Below are 14,179 nucleotides of genomic sequence, written 5' to 3'. Positions count from 1 at the left end.
CTAAATATCACGTTTAAATTTGAGTCATGAAATTATCAATATCATAGGTAGAAAAGCAATGGGTAGAAAAACTACGGCAGAGAGCAGCGGCGATGTGCACACCAGTTTACGCCCATGAATGTGAAATACGTGCAGTCGGATCATATCAATTTCCGATGCAAGAGATGACCCCAGCACTACGAGCGGCGCTATCGGCACTACAAACTTCGACAAGAATGTGTCCCACCTTTGCCACTGGAAAGAATACGCGGCAATGTCTCCACCCCTCCCCCCCCTTTCTTCCTGGATAGATGAAATACACTAAATTTTAATTTCCGTTTAATTTGAATAATCAGTGTTTTATGAGCCACGATGCATTCAATTTTAGAAAATTGATTCAGAAGTTTCACTATTAAAAATACCATTTGATAAATACTGTTCTTTCTCAGATTTGCCAGTTTTGTGAGTGGAGAATCACTATCAATAATTCTTGAGCGATACACCCATCTACGTACCTTTGTAACTAATCGGTCAAAATTGCGCGACAGCGTGAAGATGTTGACAAGATTTTGAATACACGTGTTGCCACCCTAACCCTAACTTAACCTAACCCAACGTCGTCGCAATATTTGAACCCGTCCAATCTATCAGTAATAATGTACAGTATAAGCAAATCTGATATGATTTAAAAATATGTGAGTAAAAATACGAGCATATTACTGGACAATTTAAGCTCTTCAGAATGTCGCACAGTAAAATATTTTCGGGAAACCGTGCGTTAGGCTACGTCAGTAACCACATTCCTGTAGTCACAAGGTACATTCAAAGAAGAAAAGAAAATTTAATAGTAACATGCGTTGGAAAAGCATTTCACACTTACGGATGTTCCCATTTCACACTTTTGAGTGTGTCAGGTGTACATGACGGAGAAATAACTTGCATGACGGCGGATGCCTACCACATTTACACAGCGAGTGATAATAAGATATACGCATGGCGTCGTGGGTCAGAACTTAAGCACACGTACAAAGGACATGAATGTCCTATTCATATATTGCACCCGTTCGGACCCCACCTTATATCGATTGACGAGGACAGTAACCTGAAGCTGTGGGATATCAGATCGGAAGAAAATGTGCTGGAACTGAATTTTGCCAATAGCATTTTTCAGATCACAACAATTGTACATCCGAGCACGTACATAAATAAAATATTACTTGGTAGTGAACAGGGACAGCTTCAGATATGGAATTTGAAGAGTGCGAAAATGATTTACACTTTCAAGGGTTGGAGCTCACCAGTTAGTGTCTTGGAACAAGCCCCGGCAGTTGATGTGATAGCCATCGGCTTGGCAAATGGGAAAATTGTTCTGCACAACATAAAGTATGACGAATCTATTGTGGAATTTATCCAGGACTGGGGGCTGGTAACTTCGATTGCCTTTAGAAGCGACGGACATCCCATTATGGCTACGGGAAGTCTGGCAGGTCACGTGGTATTCTGGAATCTGGAACAAAGAAAGGTAGATTGTCAATTATTGAATGCTCATTTTGGGGCAGTAACTGGTTTAAACAGCCTACCAAATGAGCCTTTAATCGTCACCTCATCGCCGGATAATTCTCTTAAACTGTGGATATTTGACCTGGCTGATGGAGGAGCAAGGCTTTTGAGAATTCGCGAGGGCCATGCAGAACCACCAACTTTCATTAGATTCCACGGCAGTAATGGGCATAACATCCTGAGCGCCGGAGGCGATTCCTCGCTCAGAATATTTTCCACAATAACAGAAACGTATAATAAAAGCCTTGGAAGAGCATCATTCAACAGGAAAGCGTCTAAGAAGAAAAGCAGAGCTGTAGAAGATCCTCTGATCATGCCTCCAATAACACTTTTCACTTCGGAATCGACGAGGGAAAAGGATTGGGATAACGTAGCTGCGTTGCACCTCGGCCTTGGTGTTGTTACTACGTGGTCTTACGACAAAATAAAAATGGGAGAGCTTAAGTTATTGCCGGATAGATTTAAGCATAATCCAAGTGCCACAGCTACCAGCCTTTGCATTACACATTGTGGTAATTTCGTCATAATTGGGTACAGCACTGGCCATGTAGACAGATTTAACATACAATCAGGAATACATAGAGCCACATATGGTGGTGAAAATGGAGGGCATACAGCTCCAGTCAGCGGTGTTGCCGTTGATACGTTGAATCAGTTTGTAATCACAGCTGGACGTGATGCTACAATCAAATTTTGGTCGTTTAAACAAACTAAAGGTAAGCAGAATAACAGCATTAATTACTCAGCAAGATAATAACAATAAGTTATCTTATTATTCTCTTAATTTAATTTTAGATTCTTCGCCACGCACTGTGATTGAAGTAAAGGAACCAGTGGAATGGCTTCGAACTCATGCAGAGACGTCACTTATTGCTTTAGCACTTGAGGATCTGAGTATCATACTTATAGATTTAGATACTCGACGTTTGGTTCGACATTTTAACGGTCACACTAGCCGCATCACAGATGCAACATTTAGTCCTGATGCGCGATGGTTGATAACTGCTTCTATGGACTGTACAATTCGGACTTGGGATATTCCCTCTGCTCAGCTCATAGACATTTTTAATGTACGAGATCAGTACTATCATCACTTTATCATAACTAAATACTTATAATCTCTTAACTTTACTCGATATTTAATGCAATTTATTTCACTTTTATTTTTCTAGGTTGAAGAAGCTTGCACATCTTTACACTTTTCCCCAACCGGCGAATACCTTGCTACATCACACGTTTGTAATCTCGGAATTTACTTGTGGTCTAACCGAACCCTCTACTCTCATGTATCGTTAACATCAATACCATCAGATCTAAGTGGGCCAGTATTGGCACTACCAGGTTCTGCTCCAGAACCGAACCAGTTGTCTGTAGATTCTGAAGATCGAGATGGTGGTGAAAATGTCGAATTTGTCTCACCGGAACAAATCCACTCTAAGCTAATCACGATGTCATCTTTAGCTAACTCAAGATGGCAAAATTTACTAAACATAGACATTGTGAAAAAAAGAAACAAGCCAAAAGAGGCTCCAAAAGCTCCACCAGCTGCTCCTTTTTTCCTACCTACAATCCCGTCACTAGAAGTACAGTTTGATTTAGGAGAAGCAACCGACAAAGATCAAGCGAGCAAATTATTAGCACCAACGAATTTTGATAGTCTTACAGTATTTGGCAAATTGTTACAACTTTCTAGTGAGACGGATGACTTTTCGGAAGTTATCGAAAGGTTCAAATCTCTTGGACCCAGCGCCATTGATTTTGAAATACAATCTTTGGCATTACACTCCGGAGGATCGATTGTAATAATGTTACAATTTTTAAAAATGATACGCTCAATGATGAAAAGTAAAAAAGATTTCGAACTCGCTCAAGCATATCTTGGAGCATTTTTAAAGTCACACGGTGAAACGATAGCTGCAGACCAACAGTTGCGCGAGTATTTGCCAAAAGTACAAAAAGCGCAATTAGCGAGTTGGACAACCTTAAGGGATAACTTATTCTATAATCTCAGTGTCGTGCAGCATTTGAAAAGAGTGTAAGGTAATGATGTACATACAATATACATATTTTCTTATTTTTACCGTTGAAACACCATCTCAACGCCAGTTGATAGAATAAAATACATACAATCTAAAATGCCACCAGATTTTTTATAGTCTCCCTTCCATCAAAATTTCACCTAATTTAATTAGTACCATTTTCAACTGATTCTTCAATATCAATTGAGTAACAAGTCGAATTTGTTTCTTTTGTTAAAGAAACAGTAAAAGTTTTATAGAAGAATACCAATTTTATTCCACAGAACACTTCTGTAGATTTACACAGTATGCACAATTTGACTTTATTCATCCCATAATAACAGTTTCGAACTTAAAAAGTTACAAATCATTCTGTTCACAACAATAATAAAGACACTACTTAATTATTTTAGGTAAACTATAATTATCAGTAAATTGGTTCCATTAATATAAACAGGGATAAAAAAATGAGAATTAATTTCATGTTGGAAGTAATATGGTTAGGGATGGCAAATTTTTTTAATATATAGTACGAATCTGCTAACCAGAAAGATATTATAAAATTAGTGATTGAGCAAAAAAAAATAAAAATAAACAAAATGTTCCAGTCACAGTGTGTTACAAATATGAAATATAGTCTTAGAAAATGCATGTTTTTTACTCTCTATAAGATAGAAAGCTCTGCAGCTGTCCTATAATATCTGGTTCTAGCGGCAAGTCCTCAATATAGTCTTTAAATGTGGTGGTAATTCTATAAATACTGCGCTTAATCGTACTTATTAAGCACATCATCATTTGCCTTATCTCTTTGTCGTCACTCTGTGATTTTTTCACAAATATATTAGCCTTGTGTAATTTATCCAAAGCTTCCTTTAGTGATAATAAAGTTCTGATGATCGTTGGCAAGTCTTGTTGTATTACCCCATACTGATCCTCTTTAAGGGAAATCACAATCAACGAAGAAATACCTTCCGCAGCCCATATAACCGGTTGAGCATTCCTGAATATATAACGTATCTTTTCTTCCAAAGTCTCTTCAAATACGTATCTGATCATGGGCACTGATAATAGGTATGTTATGAATTCCTGTCGTTTACTCCTAAGAAACTGAGTGATGAACAGATCTCCGTTAGAGTTTTGTTTAGGCAGAGGAGGGATCGTAGAGTCCAAATTTGGCGCAAGGAGTCTAGCAGCAGTCAAATTTCTCATTTTGTAAGGGTAAGACGTTTCGGACAACTTTCCAGATGTTGATGTATTAGTTGGCCCAGATAACAACTTGTGATTTGTAGCACATGCTTGGTTGACTTCTAGAGTAAAACTGTTCAACAGCCCCATGCATTTTACAGCTATACTATTCCAGTTGCATGGACGACCGCCTGGAGTACTGAGAGTGAATAATATCGATCTGCGTGGCTTCTCTTTCTGCGCCAGCGTAACCAAGTCGTAGTAGGCCAAATGTTGTATGATAGGTACTTGGTCGGTGGCCAATGCGTCCGCAAGACACATACCAGAGGATTGATCGGCAAATAAGCTTTGCTGTTCAATGTCAAAAACCATCCTTTGTGTCAGATGAGCTTCGAATGACAAATGCATCGTGTATGTTGTTAGGAGGAAGAGAGTGGTGAATAGCCAGGTATAAAAGAACAGAGATATGTTTAGCAGTCCGTAAAGTGTGTCCAGCGGTACATCCTTCATTTTTATAGAGAAAATAGAAAGCACAGTTTCTCTGCAGTATCCTCCATCGATATAGTAAAAGAATATGAAGCATAGAACAGGTGACAAGGCGTTCATTGCAGCGTGTGGTAGAAGGTATCCAATTCCACCTTTGATTTGAGAGAACTTCGATCGGGGCACAATGGGGAACTGTAGATGTGTCGTATGAAAATTTGATTTGACAAAGAAGTAAAAGCCGATCCAAAAGCCGCCGAGCAGTAGGAAAAAGTTTTCTTCAACGAGGCATGTTTCTTCTCCGTCGCAATTAACGGTCAGCAAACCAAGGCGTTCATCCTGCAGGGATAAATGAAGCCAGACTAGCACGCCACCGACTAATATGTGCAATCCTCCAACAAGCAAATTGTGTGGTTTGAACATGTTACAGACGATCGAGAATCTGCTTTTTCGATAGACGGGAGCTGTTAAGTAATCCTTACTGCATATCACACCCTGCAGGAATATCACCGTGGCTAAAATAAGGAAGTAACTCCAAGTCCGGAAGCACGTTACTGCATTCCACGTATTTATGATCCATGTCAGCGGATGCATTATTCGGAAATTTACTATCAGTATGACGAAGGTCATAAATATAAATTGTACACAGACGCTGGTCACTATGGCCATAAACATTCTCCATATTAAATGTTCCTTGCATTTAGCGCTGGTCGAAAGTTCCGAAGTCATCGTAACCTCTTAATATTCAATTCTCTGCTTGGCACTGGGCTCAAAGTAACGTAACATAAATCGCAGCTTTTACGAACGGCCTTTCACGCAGCATAGACATTTTTCAATTGTTCATCGTCAAACGGTACACATTACTTATTCCACATTAAATTATTGGAGAAACGTAGCACGTTACAAACATTACGAAAATTTTGTACTACCGGCAATTTTCATGCATACAGCGACCGGCGACGTGACGTCGCGCGTGACGCGGAGAGATAATAAAAGGTGTTTCAACTTAATTTTTCCCGGTAAAAACGTTGACAAGCGTCGATTATACGGCACATAGCGTTCGCATCTACTACGACAAAAATGGTCAGAAGCATACATCCAGATCAGTGCTCTCTACATTTTGTAGGTAGCGTTTATCAATGCATCAAATACATCTAACTACACCAACCAGTGGCATCAACTATATAGGTGACCGAGGGTAGCTTAATCGTATTGCAAAATATTTAACAAATCGATTTTATTACACTTCCCAGTGAAAAAACCTTGGAAATTATGTTAAAATGCCATTGAAAATTCTCCAACAGCACGTCATTTGTAAACAAGAACTTATTTAAATAAACTAACGACATTCTAAAAATTCGAAAAGCATGTACACATACCTTGTATTTTCAGGTTCCTATTTTTGTGTCGAATAACGCACTGTGATTTAATATTTCCTCCACTACGCGCATTGATCACCGAACATCACTTTCGTAAAATTCACTCACTTGAATCACAACGTACTTACTGAATAATTTTTAAAAAATTACGCGACGTTCGTCTGCGATGTTCCCCGAGCGCCGGCCAAACGTGAAATGACCCAAATGACGTACGCGAGGCGCGCTAGCGTTTGTTTCGGTATTATTCGCGCTATAACCGGTGTATTAACGACCGAATTTCACATATCAGAGAATGGTGTATGACGGTTTGCCAGTTACTGCTTCGCTGACAGATTTAAAAATTTGGGAATGAAAAATAAAAAAATCATTTTGCAAATTCATATCTAGCTACCCAGCTTTTCTGCTGCAACCTCGGAATGTCTGTCTTTTCAACGAGAAATTAAATAATAAATTAATTCTGCGTTCAAAAACAGACCAAACGGGCAACTGGAACGTCTCATTACTTTAACAATTTTATTATTCACTTATCATTCACAAGAATTTGAAGCGATCAAAGTAGAGACAAAAAACTGAGCAATTATTGAGCAATTACGTACAGAATAATACAACGGTGTGAGTAGCCTATAAGGTTTAGAATTATTTTAGCGGCGGCTGGTTTTTTCGTTCTATAGGTAATTTGTGCAACAGTTAAATTGTCCAACTGCCAATCTGACTGTGGGGAAAGAAAATTACTTGAAAAGAAATTGTTCCAAGTCCTGTCACAATTAAGCCGCTGAGGAGAGGTGGAAGAATAACATTGTTTTGTCAGATTGTGTTCAAATATCAATTGTATTCTATTCCGGAATCCGAAATTTCACTTTTCGCGCAATTGTTGTATCGAGTAGCATTTATCAGGTATTACGTATACGTATGTACAAAAAACATTTGCGACTCCATACCGAGTAGCGGTACGATTTATCAAACATGAAAAACTTTAAGCTTCCTAGACAGTGCTTACATTGCTTAAGATGGGGTTATGTATATACTATAATAATAAGCTACAAGAGATAAAACTAACTTATGCTAACCATACCATTTATTTTTTCATAAATTAAAAATATTAGGAGTTTATAACAGAACAGAATATTACGAAGATTTCATATTAAATTTCAAAATATCACATAATTAATCATTGAGATTTGAAAAAAAAAAAATCGAGACATGAATTATGGTAGTACGCGATAATTAACGAAGTTGTCAACAAGATCGTGCCAAATGAGCATATCAATCAAAATACAACTGAATAAAACTAATATTTAATTTTATAAAATAGTACATTTTTTTATCATTATTTACTAGGCGTGCATTAGCGAGTGTAGGAAATTTATTTATCTGCTGGACTTGGTGTGTTATACTCTGGATTGAATCGAAAAAAGTGTAACATTTGTACTGTGTGAGTAACAAATTTAAATTCAAATTTGTGGATGAATTTTACATGTGCTAATGCATTTAATAGACAAAAAAAATCAAAGATGATGATACAACTATCCTCTCTCCATTATGGTACAGATTAATTACCGTACCTTCACAAATCTTGCGGTTTCAAGTATTTCCAAAGGTATCAAGTTCCTTTGTATGATTGCATGATCATTTATGAAAGGGAATGAAAAATAATAAATGAATTTTTTTAAATCTGTTTCCTACTTCTTCAATGTCTTCGCAATGGAAGTCAAGATTAGTAGTAATTATTAGTTTTGTATAATGTAGTTACTCAGCACCCTTCACAGGCAAAGGAGAGTGAGATTAGGGCGATAAAACAGCATATGCCCTGCATATACGTCTCAACGACCAGTGTTTCGTATTCATAATTATTTATATTTAAATACATATTAATGATAAACCTTGAAAAGATGAGAAATTGACTTAGCAGGTTTTTAAGATTAGGGAACATTCAAAATCAAACAGTTTAAATATACTTTGAATATCTCGATTAACAATTAATTTGCTGAAGAAGCCGATGAAACTAGTCTGTAATATTCCATTGCTCTGGAAGAAGGCGGTTCTATTGGAATTAGAACATTATGAAATGAGGTAAAAAATTCCATGGTGGAAAGCTTGAAATCACAAATGAAGAATAGGCATAGAAAATTTATTTCGGCAGCACATGATTACTCACGTCAGATCAAAGATCTTATACTGAGAACTCAGAATAACTCTTTCGATTGTTTCTTAGTACGATGAATCATGAGAATAAAGGACATACCTAGCTCAGAAATGAAAATACACTCTTTATCAAATCATCCGATTGTTTAGTACTCACTATCAGTTATCATCAGGCTGAAAACTTTAGAATACTGAAAATCTAGTAAACAATGAAAAAATATCTATTGATCACAAGGACATAATAACTACAGTCAACAGTTACAGCCAGCTCCAGAGTGAACTCTCTCCAATGCCTGTGATAATCCTAGAAAACATCGCTAATGAATTTATCAATATACTCAATCGTTGGTTAGTTGAGGACAAATTGGCGAGTTTCACGGAGTTTGTTCTTTGCCGTTGGCTTCCTGGGATTTCATTACATCAGGGAGATCAGGTGGTAACGAGTAAGGTGTCATTTCAAGAGGTTCAAACTGACCCCCTTCTTGGCGTAGGGCTAAAGCAACCAGAGCAGGGCATTGTGCTTTTGCCACTGCCGACGTCATTCCGTAATCCGACAAAAATTTGTTATCGGACATGATGACATTGTCTTTGCTGTAGAGTTGTTGATTCGCCGGAGCAATCTTCAGTATACCTAAAATTGGTTTAGAGTAGCTTAAACAACAGTTGGTGATCTGCTGGAGAGGCGAATTAATTCAGCTTTACGAAATACACGTTTAGAAGGTATCGAAGTCACCACAGATTTGCAGATATATGCAAATGACTTAAGCATCATCGAATAGGATTTGAAAAGATTATTTCAACAACTGATTCAGACACTCACCGACAAGGTCCATACATGAGATCATAATGGTTGAAAATATATTTCAGCTCACCTTCTATGATCTTTTTTAATTCAAGAACGGTAGTGTTGTCTTTAGCGTCTGTGAAAATCGTCGTTTTCTTTCGCCTGATCATGAGGAATACGTCCTGAAAAGAGGTATACATTATTTTTGAGGTTATGTACGGGCGTGATGACAGAGCGAGTTTAAAATAATTACAAGAACATGTAATTCGAGGTATCGGTGAATTCTTACCATTTTCGAAGTTGATTACGCCTAGTTACGGTACTGCTCCTTATTTAATTAAATTACAAGTATCTCTTGGAAATAATGTGTTTATTTCCAAGTCCCAAGGTTACAGTCATACAAGTAAGAACGCTAATCCTGACTCCAGTTTCCAAACACTGACGTGAGATCTCGCTCTTCATTCGTCAACATTCTATTAAGCACTCTGCGATTGGCTCCTGAGGATTAGCATCAGCCAATAAGGCGGCGGAGGGCTCAGGGACAAGTTTAACCGTTTCTCGCAAGCTACGTAACAAACGGTAATTTGTTTTACAAATTGACAAAAGATTTGATTGTATTATTGGTTCAATATACTTATAATTCCTAATCGATTGATTCAATATTTAATTCACCTACTTGTGACCTGGCTGAAAGACTTTTGATCAATACTTGTTTGGTACTAACCTGCGGTATTAGGTTTTACCTGCGTTCTCCTGTAATCCTTATAATCTTGCGGGTAAAAAACTTGTCCTTTCGGTTTCAAAATTTTCATTTTCGCCGATGAGCTGAATAGCGAACCGGTATTACGATTAATAATTAAAATTCATGTTTAACATAATTTATATATGCTTATAATTTGGTTTTGCTCCGTACTGGATGAAAGAATATATTACTATACCAAAAGAATTGAATATGAATTATTTTAATTTTTTTTAAACACATACTTTGCCATCATCCTGTTGCTTGCAAAACTAATTATGCAGCAGATATGTTTTATATTTGTATAGTGGATATTTATTACTTCGCAGGGGAGCAAAATTCCCACTCAAGCTTGCATCAGTCAACGAAAGAAATTTGGAGAAATGGGTAGAGACGTATTTTTTTTTTTTTTTAATTGGGATATTCCAAATTTAGCATAACTCAATTCGTTTACATTAGGTAGGAAATAACTCCAGAAATTTCAAGTACATCCACTTCTCGCGCATGAAATGAATTGACTTTGGAATTCAACTACAAGTACCGAAAGATATGGGAAATAAAAACTGCAAAAAAGTTTCTTGCTCTCGATATACTCTATTTTTTGAAATATCCCATCTATATGAATTTCAACAGGAAAGCTAAAGTTTTATGGAAATTCGTCCGCAATTTTCGAATTCTTTCTATTCGTATTATAATTAATCAATTCCGTGACAACCTTCAAATTATTTTTTTAAATTAATTGAAGCAGATTTACGACCAGAGAGTTGGTGAATATGTAAAGGATAATATATACGCATATTTAAACGTTGAAAAATCGTTCATTTTCATGGTATTATTGTGGTGTGCATACAAGTGTAATCATTTATGATTCCGAAATCACCGAGGAACGCTAAATAAAAAATTATTGTAGAAACCAACAACATAAAAGAATACATTCATCATAAGCTTTCTCATTAGTTTTTATAATTTTTTACAATAACATATAATTACAACATAATTTGCAGGTTGACTAGAGTTAAAATATCCATTATATATCTATGATTGTACGATTGTCATTTGTTCTTGATCCATTAATTTAAACAATGGAACAACTAATCTGGTCAGTCGTATAGTAGTCCTATTTTAAATAAACGTGTTGAGTTAAATAATGGGCAGGACATAAATACTATGTAAATAATATTAATATATAAATGAATTTCGATCAATTTAGCATCAATGAAAATTCGTATATAGGTTCAAATATTCAATCGCGTCTAACTGCCAATGCTTCGCATTATTTTCAGTGGTTGTAATTAAAAAAATAAAAAGTTGAAAGGAACAAAGTTATCCTCAAACACATGTCTAAACTAATGAATTGGGACCCAGTTTGTGAATGATTTCAAGCGAGCGAGAATAAAATAGATAATTTCAGGCGAAAAATATCCGTAGTGATTATCGGCATGAAAATATTTTGAAATACGAAGGTACAATTTACTAGGTGAAATACGGATTACTCTGCGGTGTCGTCCAATAAAATAACCAAGTTTGCAGATGATCGGTATAACTTGAAACAGCGAAAACTTGGCGATGGTAATAAAACCAGTTTATCCAGCCATAGAAGGAGTAAAATATAGGCGGATAGACTGGAAACGGCTGCATGGCGGTGCGAGGGCGAGATAAATATTTAATCCTCGTCGATTTTGGTGATGAAAGGTGCAATTGAACTGGCATCTTCACAGTCAGGAATAAGTTTTCCTTTGAACTTGACACAGGTGTCAGCGCAGAGCTGTCCCTCGAAGTAAGCGCCGAACATCTTCTTGCACTGGGCGCAGTTCCTTATGCAGACGCCTGTTCAACGAACAAGTTTCACAGTTTAAATTTATGTAAATCATTGTATACATATGAATGCGTACATAGAAAAACGTGATAAGTAACGCAAATTTACATTAATGAATAAATCTGTGAAGATACTCCGCGGCGGGAATATCTCAACTTTCTTCACCGACTAATACGCGTAGGATGGCCAACCGGTCGTCTTTACACGTTGTGCAAGTTAATCTCAACTTAATTTAAGGCAAATTAAATGCAAGTGTTTACAAACCAATGCGGTTGGAGGTGCCGGTCGACGCTGCTATGGCAATCACAGCGAGCACGACAAGGAAGAGAATAGTAACACGGGTCTGGTTCTTCATATCTGCAACAAAGACCTATAGGCGGCGGGCTTTAATGAGATCAGGATCGACGTTGATGAGAAAAAAGTAGATGAGAGAAAAAAAAAAAAAAAAAATTGGTCTTTTCGAACCAGCGTTAAGTTTCAGTCTTAGATATCGAACACGTGGACTAGTATATGAAATAAGCCGATTAAATAGAATTACCAAAAATATTTTGACTCCTATATCCGACTTCGGGCGAACTCTCTTATTCACCGCTAATCTTCAATATTTACGCTCCTATAATTCTATCTCTATAAAGTTAAAGTTAATGAAAGTCATGCGAAAAAATGTATACATATAGTATCATGAGAACTTATTTTCAATGTAAAGATTATTTCTCGCTAATTCTGAGGCGACAATTTGCCGAAGAAAATAAGCTTGATAAGTAAAACTGGATGTAATATTGAATCGAAGTAAATTTCAAAAATTATCTCACAATATTTTTATTAAATCTCGCATCCGAGCGACATATTCACCTATATCCCTCACTTCACTTTGAAATGTTCAGTGCAGGCTTGAAAATTTTCTATTTCCTTGAAATTTAACTACGAGTTCAGACAGAGTGAAGTAAACACGATGAACGGCTTCTCGGAGTAACGCTACTCGCGCAAGTAACTCTGCTTATTATAAGATCTCGGAATCGGTCAGGTACCACCAAAAGGTCCGGTTACAATTTGTCAAAACGGGGCATGAATATATATGCGCGCGACTATTCCGTGGTCAGCTTCCTGTAGAGGTGTGAAGAAAAAAAGAAACATAAACAAATAATCGAAGAAGAAAAAGAGAAATAAATATGCATTGATACATGTTAAATGCGTCTACTAATTAGTAATCCGAATATCCACTGCCGGGAAGATTGCCGAAGGTTGTTTGGTTGCCTGTATTTAATGGTCTTGTCTCTCGGTTCTTTTTTCTCTCTTTTTTCCTCATTTTTTTTTTTTTTTTTTTTATCCTCTTTCTTTTTCTTTTTCACTTCTCACACAGTTAATAACCGGAATACGCAGCGTGCTTCCGCGTTTGATCCCCTCTTATTGATTGTGATCGCGGTTGCTATAATTAGACATTCCGTGTGCAATGTTTTCTTTTATTTTCCAAAGTTTCTTGTCAATGCCCCTGATCTTTCAACCGTTACACCAACAAAGCGGCAAGGAGATTTTCCATATGTACGGACAATTGGATTGACTCTAACACGTTCGATATCCCTAATAATCCAATCTTTCATTTGCACAAAGTATTATATTATTTAGTATTGTTCTGTTTTATATATCACACTATCTAATCCCCCGAAATTTTTCGTAAGAGAAAGTGATTTTTTTTAGCCGAAAAGTTTGATTACGAGTGAAAATCGTTGTGCGTGCGATGTCTTAATTGGTGTACATACTTTGAATGTAGTGTAATACTTACTTGGGTGGACAATGAGTCGTCGAGCAAGTGTTGTTTGTTACAAACGAGGGTTTGGACTCTGAGAGCTGGTAGCGAGTCGAGTGATACCTGAATCGCGGAAACGCAAGCTTATATACCCGATCACCCTGAGTCTGCTCTGAGTCTCTGTCCTGGACCACCCTCCTTGAACAAGGGGAACCCCCTGTGACGCTGGCTTTCATCCTAATTCGGTTTCCTAGATTTCCTGCAGCACTTGTCGAAACGACGACGCGACAATACGCGACAAGACGCGACGCGGAAGTATCCGCGACACGGACAACGTGGAATCTTTCTCT

General features: G+C 37.1%; 3 protein-coding genes across 3 annotated transcripts; 1 reads left to right on the top strand and 2 right to left on the bottom strand.

Annotated features, from left to right (window-relative positions):
- Positions 1–460: 460 nt before the first annotated feature.
- Positions 461–3,675, top strand: LOC124224932 (WD repeat-containing protein 36). Its single transcript, XM_046637212.2, has 3 exons — positions 461–2,255; positions 2,335–2,609; positions 2,712–3,675. The coding sequence occupies exons 1-3, from the start codon at positions 722–724 to the stop codon at positions 3,576–3,578; spliced, it is 2,676 nt and encodes an 891-aa protein (XP_046493168.1). The 5' UTR covers positions 461–721; the 3' UTR covers positions 3,579–3,675.
- Positions 3,676–3,778: 103 nt separating this feature from the next.
- Positions 3,779–6,266, bottom strand: Ndc1 (Nuclear division cycle 1). The gene has a single exon (XM_046637214.2). The coding sequence runs from the start codon at positions 5,952–5,954 to the stop codon at positions 4,215–4,217; it is 1,740 nt and encodes a 579-aa protein (XP_046493170.1). The 5' UTR covers positions 5,955–6,266; the 3' UTR covers positions 3,779–4,214.
- Positions 6,267–7,413: 1,147 nt separating this feature from the next.
- Positions 7,414–9,983, bottom strand: EloB (elongin B). The gene is made up of 3 exons (XM_046633256.2): positions 9,820–9,983; positions 9,619–9,712; positions 7,414–9,377 (listed from the first exon to the last, which is right to left on the bottom strand). The coding sequence occupies exons 1-3, from the start codon at positions 9,820–9,822 to the stop codon at positions 9,121–9,123; spliced, it is 354 nt and encodes a 117-aa protein (XP_046489212.1). The 5' UTR covers positions 9,823–9,983; the 3' UTR covers positions 7,414–9,120.
- Positions 9,984–14,179: the final 4,196 nt, after the last annotated feature.

Source organism: Neodiprion pinetum, chromosome 1 (genome assembly GCF_021155775.2).
Source record: "Neodiprion pinetum isolate iyNeoPine1 chromosome 1, iyNeoPine1.2, whole genome shotgun sequence".
Lineage (NCBI taxonomy): Eukaryota > Metazoa > Arthropoda > Insecta > Hymenoptera > Diprionidae > Neodiprion > Neodiprion pinetum.
This window is presented reverse-complemented; position numbering and strand designations above follow the sequence as displayed.

What these genes read in the sequence shown, in the direction of transcription:
- LOC124224932 (XM_046637212.2), top strand. Translation starts at nt 722, where the DNA reads ATGTCGCACAGTAAAATATTTTCGGGAAACCGTGCGTTAGGCTACGTC. An exon ending in GTCGTTTAAACAAACTAAAG is followed by an intron (nt 2,256 to 2,334) that starts GTAAGCAGAATA and finishes ATTTAATTTTAG; the next exon opens with ATTCTTCGCCACGCACTGTG. An exon ending in AGCTCATAGACATTTTTAAT is followed by an intron (nt 2,610 to 2,711) that starts GTACGAGATCAG and finishes TTATTTTTCTAG; the next exon opens with GTTGAAGAAGCTTGCACATC.
- Ndc1 (XM_046637214.2), bottom strand. Translation starts at nt 5,954, where the DNA reads ATGACTTCGGAACTTTCGACCAGCGCTAAATGCAAGGAACATTTAATA.
- EloB (XM_046633256.2), bottom strand. An exon ending in ATTAAAAAAGATCATAGAAG is followed by an intron (nt 9,378 to 9,618) that starts GTGAGCTGAAAT and finishes AACCAATTTTAG; the next exon opens with GTATACTGAAGATTGCTCCG.